This window comes from Nesoenas mayeri, assembly GCF_963082525.1.
Source record: "Nesoenas mayeri genome assembly, chromosome: 5".
Taxonomy (NCBI): Eukaryota; Metazoa; Chordata; class Aves; order Columbiformes; family Columbidae; genus Nesoenas; species Nesoenas mayeri.
In genome coordinates this window covers 52,864,416-52,874,177 of record NC_137548.1, presented here as the reverse complement: position 1 = coordinate 52,874,177, position 9,762 = coordinate 52,864,416, and the positions used below count along the sequence as shown (strand labels likewise).

The 9,762-nt window shown below is 50.6% G+C and overlaps 1 protein-coding gene across 1 annotated transcript; it reads left to right on the top strand.

The window, feature by feature from the left end:
* Positions 1-5,087: 5,087 nt before the first annotated feature.
* Positions 5,088-5,839, top strand: ASCL2 (achaete-scute family bHLH transcription factor 2; the record flags this gene model as incomplete). Its single annotated transcript, XM_080345600.1, has 1 exon — positions 5,088-5,839. Exon 1 carries the CDS (start codon positions 5,321-5,323, stop codon positions 5,837-5,839), a length of 519 nt encoding a protein of 172 aa, XP_080201726.1. The 5' UTR covers positions 5,088-5,320.
* Positions 5,840-9,762: the final 3,923 nt, after the last annotated feature.

Here is a 9,762-nt window from a genome sequence, read left to right as displayed (position 1 = left end):
AGCACATGTGCTCATTTCACCTGTGGCCATCAAAAGGGGGTCTCTACAACACTTCCCTTTCTCCAGGATTAAATTGCCTCTGGGTGCCCTGTCATTGGCACACGCTTGCCTTGGCAGCTCTCTGCCCAGGGAGCCCTGTCGAGAAGCAGGGTGTCCTCCCAGCCCTGTGCCAGTGGGACAAGAGGCAGGGCTCTGGAGGCATCCAGAGGAATAATCCTGGTGGCTGGTCTGTGGGCTGGATGGCAGCGTGGCTTTTCTGGCAAGACTCAGCCTCTTGCCCACCCTGCTGGATTTTATCAGTTGGTCCCTTTTGCAAGAGCACAACTTATCACTCCCAAAAGTGGTGCAAAAACCACAAGTGACCACAGCTCCCATCTGCAGCTTCCTCCCTTATCTTTGGTAATGAGTTGGAGCACAGAAAGCGGGTAGCAGGGCTGAAAACACCCCAGGGAACCCAGGTGCCCTCTTCCTCTAGCCCCAGCTGTGTGGGTGTCAGAAAGACCTGCCACCTTGTCCAGAAGGAAAGGATTAAATTAAAAAAGGGAACAAAGCCAGATCATATTTTTTGCAGAGCTAAAAACCTCCAGCCCTCTTCCGAGCTGGAGGGAAATGCTGCCGACACTGTCAGATGGCTGTCCTTGAAGACCTGGGGTATTTGAGGTTTTAATGCTGCATGGGGTGAACTTAGGAGACCAAACATAAATGGAGGAGAAGAGGCTGAATTCACACTAGTGCTTTCTCGCTGTCCACTTTTCTGGCTCTTGCTCCATTGGCGCAGCCACCAACGATGCAACTGCAGCACCCCAGCCGGGCAGCAGGTATGAGAAACCTCCCCGTGGGCTTTGGGTGCTGCTACTCATGCTCCCGCGAAAGGATGGGCTGGAGGCTGGGGAGAGGAGTTTGCCCCAGGAGGCAAAACTGCACCCATTGTCCAGGCAGGTCCCTGCTGCCTCTCAGAAGCCTCCTCCTTTGCCAGCCCACACCGCCATTAGGGAAAACACCTCTCCTCCATGGTAGAAAATAGCTCAAAATGTGGCAGATTTACAAGTGACGCTGGCTCAGCCCATTTAGTCCCTCTACTACTGCCTGTGACACAGCTGTATTCACCCTAAAGCTTGCTCGTAAATAAAATATGCCCGTATCAAACCGCAGTGAAGCTGTATGAATGACGGGAAGCCAAGGAGACCTCACAGCCCATGTCTGCCTTCCCGGGTGCATCACAAGGATTCATTGTAAAGGCTGCTTAGCATTCATATAGCATGTACACACAATCAAAGCTAAAAATCAACTTTTAAACCCGGGGCTGTCTCTTTTCAAGAAAGGAAGGAGAGGAGAAAAGGGGGAGGTGCTGGGCTTTGCCAAGCTTCAGATGCACCGTACAACTGCACTGTGCATGGAAACAAGGCTGGCTGGAGGCTGCCTTGGAAGAAACAAAACCAGAGAGAAATCATAAAATCTCCAAAAGACTTTTTTATTTATTATTATTTCTGAAGTATGTCTCAGAAATCCTCCAGTGATTCTCAAGCATTTTGAAATTCATTGTAGGTGAGCAAAAAAAAAAGTCAGAAGAGTTACTATAAAAAGTTCATCAAGCCCAAGAAAGACAGGAAATTGCCTTCAAAGAATAAACTCAAACGAACGTATTTCTCTCCCAAAAGTGAAACAACTGTACTCAAAGCTGTAAAGCACACCCTCCCTACTTAAACTAAATTCATTTTTCTTTCCCACATGGTATCTAATTGCAAACTGTAACTGCCCAGGAGCCAGCTGTGCTGGTGATAGATCTAGAGACACAAGTCTGGCACTCCCAGCAAAACCAATGTGAGCAGAAGCCATCCTGGTAAGCAGGGATTCACCTGCTCGCCAGACTGAATGGGACTGCTTGACCGACGCTCGACGTTAATTTCTGGTATTTGCTCTCTTGAGCCTTATCACAACGGGACCTCTACTACTTTCCACTGAGGTCCAGCCAAGTTTTGGCAAAAAACCCCAGGAGCTCATGTCAGCTGCCTGTAATGCACAGCGGGACTGACCCAGCACCTTGTCTGCCACATTCCCACCGACACAAGTGCCAACTCAGGTGGCAGCATATTGCCCTCACCTTTGGCAGATGCAAGAAATAACACATAGCATCAGAGCTTGGAGGCCCTTCTCCACAGAATTACCCTCTTTCCAAGCAGAGTTTGCCCACTTTGCACCTTGCTGGACAAAGCCATGCAAGGCTGCAAGGTGTTCACACCAACCATGAGTCTCTCACTTTTGCCTTACCTGTGCCAGGAGAGAAGAATTCCTTCTCTCCACCCTCTGGGGTCGGGTAGCACATAGCTGGATGCTCTCTCTCCCCAGATTACAATCAGGAAGTTGATTGTGAACATAGACAGCATTTAATGATGTCTTGTTCTACTGGATCTTACATAGTCATTAACTTTATAAACAGATTTCAAGTAAGATTACATTTCTCAGGGTATGAGATGTACCTACCTTCAGACTACTGGAAAAAGCATGTGTGTTGTGAAGAAAGCACTTGCTTTATGCTGTGCAGAGGCCCAGACCAAACAGCCTCATCTGGCTGAAAACACACATTGCCGTCAGCAGCCTTGATGCAAATTTGGACAAGTCAAGTTCGTCCCTGAGCTGAGCACGGAATCACTGAGACTGGAGGCTTCATGCTCTCCCCTGAGACGGGATTTACTGGTGTTTGAATGCTGCATTACTAATGGAAAAAATCCCTGTAGTTATTTTCATATGAAAAAAATCCAGTTATTACCCTGAAGTGTGGCTCTTCAATACAGAAGGTTTTCTCTTGGACAGCTTTGAAGACAGAAGCTTCCTCTTTCCAGCAAGAAAACCTTGCATCAGAAATTAAAGACAGGGTAATAAAAGAATATTGATTTTGCTCCACTGCAGTAACGCCCTTTCTGCCTAAGCCACTACTGCTAGAGAGCACGAGGTAAACCCCCTGCACTAGCCAAGCCAGCTTTGCAGATGCTGAAGACAAGTGCCAATGCTATGTGGCTTGAGCTGAGCGAGAAACCCTCTGGCCGCTCACACACACAAGCACGTTTACACGTGCAAGCAGTTCCCCTGCACTTCCCAGGAGCCCACAAGGTAAAACGTTCCCACCTGTGCTGCATGCCATGGGCTGCTCCTCGTGGATCAAACTCTTCAGAGGAGCCACATGGCTATTCATGGTTTTCTCACCAGGTCTATGGCATGGCCAAGAACATCTCAAAATGCACTGAATTTTGGTGCTAAGCCTGGTGAGTGCTTGGGTGGGATTTCCAAACACACAAAGCACTCACAGGCTCCTTCCTGTTGCTTTCAGGGATTTCAACAAGGCTGCCTGTGATGCTGCAGGGAGGTTAGCTCCTGTAACCCACTGCCATTGCAACTGATCCCCAGGAAACATATTTATCTTCCAACAGAACGGAGCCTTGCTGCTCCCTAAATACCCCGCACAGGCAAAAAGAAGCTTCCCCAGTGTCACATCTGAAAACCATTGATGGCTCTTTATATAACTATTTTTGGCTTAGTTACACCCTAGGAACAGCACAAGAGCAGTTCAAGGTAGCCAGGGGGATACAGATCCTTACTTTGATACCTGAATCATGCTGCAGAGCCTTGCTGGCAACTACCTGTGTGGTGATGGCTCTGCCGTGGGCATGCATACGTCCCTGCCACCAAGTTGCTGCCAGAGACACCAGCCTTGGGCATCCTCCTGGGATGGGGTTATGTTCTCTGCCAAAAAAAATGAAGCCCTGTAAGTGACTGCCTTGAATTTTCCTTTCTGCGCACCTCTGGATAGAGGGAAACCCTGTAGAAGGCAATTAGCATTCTCTAATTAACAGCTGCTGCAGATGGTCACACCGATAGGCCACATGAGCACCAGCTTGGTGGCTGACACGGGGGACAAGGCAGAAAGGGCCAGAGGTGACCCCACCAAAGACAGTGAAAGGATCTGTCAGAGGTGTTTTAGCATCACACTGTTTTGGGTTTGTCTTTATTTAAAGGCTGGGCAGGAGCAAAACCCCCAGAACAACACATCATGCAAGCCATGCTGAAGTCCAGAGTGGACAGCCACACCTCAGCAGTGGGTGCATGTAGCAGCCCCCGATTTGCTCTGCTTATTGAGCACACCACCATGCAAGTTATTTCTCATCGCAAGGTCCCAGGATATTACGAAGCAGCTCCTCTGTCTTCCCCATCACAATCTGCTACGTGGAAGCACCTCACCCTGCTGCTCCTCTGCCAGGAGCTGTGACAGGCAGCCAGGGGAGATGGCTTGCCATGGGACAGGGAAGCTCGGGTGCAAACCCTGGCCACAAAAGCTTTGCATTTTTCTTCTCCTCTCCATGCCTTTATCCTTGGTACTCTCATTTAAGCTTGAAAAGCTGGCCTGCAAAGAATGACCTTTGTAAGATGACTCATGCAATTGCTATAAATTTTGATTAGTGTTATTTTTTTTTCTGGTACATGTAACAAAGCAGAGTCCCGGTGTATCCCGTCGCGTTGCAAAACAAACGCTAACCGGCAGACCAGTGCCTGCACGGCTCCGAAGCCGCTGGTTAATAGCAGGGACGCTTCGCCTCGCCTCTCCGCGGGGAAAGTCCGACGGGGAAGCCGCACTCCCGAGGCCACCGCTGCCTTCCCCGGCACTGCCACCAGCGAGGTGCCCGGGCTGGAGGGGGAAGAAATGGCACATATGGAGGAGCACGACTCGGGACTAGCACCGCACCGGGGTCACGAGTGGCCCCGCTGCTTGTGCGTGCCCGCGCCGCTCTGCGGGGGGGTGGGAGGCGGGGCGAGAGAGGAGTCCCTCCCGGGAATAATAATGAAAAAATAAATTAAAATAAAGTATTAAAAATCTAAGAGAAGAAGCGGCGACCAAAGGAAGAAGTTGCAGCAGGAGGGAGGGGAGCGCACCCTCCCGCGGGCGGGGCGGCGGAGGGCACGGGAGGGGGTGGTTTGCCGGGGTTGGCGGCGCCACGCGCCGGGCGCGCGCGGGGGCGGGGGCGCGCGCGGGGGAGGGCGGGCGGGGGGCGCGGCGGCGGCGGGCGCGCGTGGCGCGGCGTGCGCGGCGCGTGCGGCCGGCAGGGGCTCGCGAGCGGCGGCGCGTTGATAAGGGCCGTGCGGCGGAGGCGGCCGCAGAGGCGCGGAGCGGCGGCGGGAATAAACACACGCGCGCTGCCCACCCCCATTTGCCTCCCACTCCCTTTGCATTTAGTTTAGTGGTTTTGTTTGCTTGAGGTGTTTTTTAAGTTTAAGTTTTTTTTTTTTTTTTTGCGCGCTTTCCGCCAGTTGCCACCGTGGCCAACCGGCGATGAACGGCGGGGCTCTGCCGCCGCTACCCTCCGCCGCCCCCCGCGGCCGCCGGCGGCCCGCCTCCCCCGAACTGCTGCGCTGCAAGCGCCGGCTGGCCTTCGCCGCTCTCCCGGGCACCGGGGCGGCGGCGGCCGCCGTCGCCCGTCGGAACGAGCGGGAGCGCAACCGCGTGCGGCTGGTCAACCTGGGCTTTGCCGCCCTCCGCCAGCATGTCCCCCACGGTGCCGCCAGCAAGAAGATGAGCAAAGTGGAGACGCTCCGCTCCGCCGTCGAGTACATCCGCGCCTTGCAGCGGCTCCTCGACGAGCACGACGCCGCCGCCGCTTTCCCCGACGGCCGCGGGCGGGCGGCCGTCGCGGAAGGAGGCGGCAGCGGCGGCTACTCCTCCGCTTCGCCTTCCTTCGGCTCCTCCGTGCCCGGCTCGCCTTGCTCCTCTGAGGAGAGCGGCTACGACGCGGCACTCAGCCCCGAGGAGCGGGAGCTGCTGGACTTCACCAGCTGGCTCGGGAGCTACTGACCCGGCGGGAGGTGAGGGGGGAGCCGGAGGGGAGACGAGGGTGTGCTGCTTCCCCCATCCCCCGGCGCTCGGGGGAGCGGGACACGTACCCATCGGGGTTCTTTGCAAATCTCTCCGCAGCCGCGCTCAGCCCGCAGTACCTCAGCGCCCTCGCTCTCTGCAGCAGCCAGCATCCCCCAAAACACTCGCCCCCGACCCCGGCGGGACCCGCTGGCTGCTTTCGCGCCTCGTCTCCAGGCTGTGGAAAGTGCAATGGTGTCAGTGGCTGGCGGGGCTCCGCGCTACCTGCGCCGGGGCAGCGGCTCCACCGGCCCTCCGGCTGCTGCGACGGACAGGAGGCCCGGGCGACCCCGCTTCACCTCACGGCTGCTTTCTGGTGTTGCTTTGGAGGGGTGAAAAAACAAAACAAAAAACCACACAAAACCACTTGATGCTTCCTTGTTTCTGGCGGAGGAGGGAATTTTTTATCATGTCAGATTCTATTTTATGTGTAACTTGAACTGCCTAGGGGAACACTGGTGTATGAAGACTTATTTTTGTACAAGAAACCTTAGATAAAAGGGGTGAGGAGATGGGTCTATTTTTAGCAAGTCCTATTCCCTTGTTCTTGAACACTGCCAGCTAGAATGTTTTGGGAACATACACAGTTTAGATAAAAAGGTGTTGTGTTTTTTTTCTCTCCAAACACTTTAGTAAAAGACTGTACAGTTATATTGTCTTAATGTGGTGTCTGAGTTTGCCTGGTGTGAAGGTCCACTTCTCTGAAAACTGAAGTTTTGTTTTGTTTTTTTTAAATGTATTGAAGGCATTTTTGTATGCACTTGCTAGGATTTCTTAAGTTGTATATATGCAGTTTTTAAAAGAGTATCATATTTTATGTAAATTGACTTTATAAATAAAAATCTATTTATAAATTACTTCAGAGCTGTAAGATGCATGTGTTTGATGGAACTGCCCAAGGTAACTTCTGCCTGAGGGGATGGCAAAGGGGAGTAGTGAGTGATACAGCAGAGAGGCAGTTCTCCTGAACCAGATTTAGTGCACAGAAGGGAATAAGGAGCAGCAAGGAAGGAGTGGGTATCAGGAGGCTGTTTGTCCTGACAGCTCCTCTCAAGTTAGTTTGGGGTACCTTTATTCAGTGGAGCTGCATTTCTGAGGACAGTGTTGCCATTTAACATTCACACATAAGCAATAATGTCCCACTCTGACCTACTCTAACTTCAGCTGTATGTACATGCACTTTATCTAAAAGCAATAAGCGAACATTAATTGCTCCTTAGAAACTGCTGTCAGAGTCTCCTGAGCTCTGTCCATTACTTTGGGTTCATGCTGAAGACCTGCTTCAGTGGAGGTGAGCCAGAGGGAAGACGGATTTCTGTGAAACAAAACACAGTGATGATGACATGAAAAACTACACCAGAGGCTGTTACTTCCCTTAAATAGCCCTAGTGAATGTTACTAGTCAAATGGAGCAAAACGAGCTGGCCTATAGAATATGCTGAGTGAACACAAAACAGAAAGGGTTATTAAAATTGACCTACTTTTCAGGGACTGCATGTATAATCTCTCTGCTGCACTAGTACTGGGAAGGTAGATGTTTTCAGGAGAATGATCACTCAGCAGTCCCAAATTCAGTAATTGCAGGGGGTGCTCTGTTATCCCTATCTACAAGAGTATTCCACATATATGATTCAATTTGAAGAGAGAAGGAAAAAAAAAAAAAAGGAAAATGCAGGCTCTAACAGCAAGTGGAATTTAGGAACCTGAAAGCAAAAGCAGTAGTTATTGTACTTCACATTCATTCCTTAATCAAAGTTACTTCAATAAACATGCCCTTTGTAAGGCTCTGGGAATTCAAGTGCTTAATAAATTGCTTGCAAAGGTTTTTCCCTGTATGGCTCTTCAACAGCCCCACAGGTAGGAGTGGGAGCTGTGAGATGACCTGGGTGTTAAGTGATCTGCTACACTGGTGGGGTAGGGGGTGACATGGTACCCTTCCTCACTGGGGGTTTACAAGCTTTATCCTCACAGATGACCTCCAAAAATTCAGTCAGGCGTAAACCCATGCAGGTTCTCACATAACAGATTCTAAAATATCAGCATGCAATTTTTTTCCAAGCAATTTAGAAAAGTCAGGACTGCTGAACTTATCTGCACAAGTGTTCCATTATGGCAGAGTGTAATTGTTTAGAGAGTTTTACTACTGTTTGGCAGGGTGTTTGTTTTCCTTCCACAGGAGCACTGATAATTTTCATATTTGCAAAAGCAATATTTAACTCTCAGTCAAGTGACTCCCAGCATCGTTTCTAGGTTAATCAGATCGCAGCAATATTAAAGCAGCATCAACTGTAACTATTTTGGCAGGATATCAGCTGCGACCAGTTTTCACTTAAGTAACATTAATATTAGGGGGAAAAAAAGAGCTTAGTCAGCATCACAAGTTACCTTAATGCTGTTAGCTTGTGTTTCAGTAGAAACTGAATAGGGAGAGAGCAGGAACGTACAATTTACTTTGAAAAAAAACCAAGGCAGTCACGAGTATTCCAAACACTTGAGAGGAAAGAGGGTGCAGGGAGAAGGATGTTGGCCTGTTTTAGAAACACAAGATGTGAACCTCATGAGGTTCAACAAGGCCAAGTGCAAGGTCCTGCACCTGGATCGGGGCAACCTCCAATATCAGTACAGGCTGGAGGATGAAGGGATTAAGAGCAGCTCTGTGGAGAAGGACTTGGGGATACTGGTGGATGAGAGATTGGACATGAGCCAGCAATGTGCACTTGCTGCCCAGAAGGCCAGTCATATCTTGGGCTACATCAAAAGGAGTGTGGCCAGCAGGTTGAGGGAGGTGATTCTGCCCCTTTACTGTGCTCTGGTCAGACCCCACCTGGAGTCATGCATCCAGCTCTGGAGCCCTCAGTACAGGAAAGACATGGACCTGTTGGAGAGGGGCCAGAGGAGGGATACGAAAATGATCAGACAGCTGGAACACTGCTGCTATGAAGACAGGCTGAGAGAGTTGGGGTTGTTCAGCCTGGAGAAAATAAGGCTCTGGGACACCTTATTGCAGCCTTTCAGTACTTAAAAGTGTCTTATAAGAAAGATGGAGACAGACTTTGTAGAAGGACATGTTATGACAGGATAAGGGGTAATGGTTTTAAACCAGTAGAGGGGAGACTCAAGTTAGACATGAGGGAGAAATGTTTTACAATGAGGGTGGTGAAACACTGGAAGGGATTTCCCAGAAAGGTGTTAGATGCCCCATCCCTGGAGACATTCAAGGCCAGGCTGGACAGGGCTCTGAGCAACCTGATCTAGTTGGAGATGTCCCTGCTCATTGCAGGGGGGTTGGACTAGATGACCTTTGAAGGTCCCTTCCAACCCAAACTGTTCCATGATTTTGTGACAGTGGAACTTCTTTCCCCAGCCATGGTGACCACAAGTCACTAGCAGATTCTCATATCAAGCTGCTAAGGAGGCTACACCAGAATCATTCTGCCCTTTTAAGAAAGCATCAGGAAGGATGCAAAGTAGTTTCTTTGACAGTTGCAGAGACAGCAGGTACCTTCAGCCAGCCTGACTTGCTCCTGTTCTCTTCAACTCCAGTCACCTGAATACTCCTTGGACCGAGCTGAGAAGATTCCTGACTATAAAAGCTCACACCTAGAACACTATTTATACGAAATAGTGCCAGAGCAAAAATGTGGAGATGGAAGCCCTCTGACCATGAGAGTCAGCTCTAAGCAGAAAGAGTAACACTAGATCTGCTTTCTCAGCCAGGTGATTCCCCTCCATGGAGTAGCAACCGCCACATGACAGAGGGACTTTAATTGCCTGAGTTAGCTGCTGTCCACTAAGGGCTGCTGTGGGGGCTTCCAGGGAGCCTGAATGGCTGCCTAAACTGCTAGCTGAAGCACTTGCAGCAG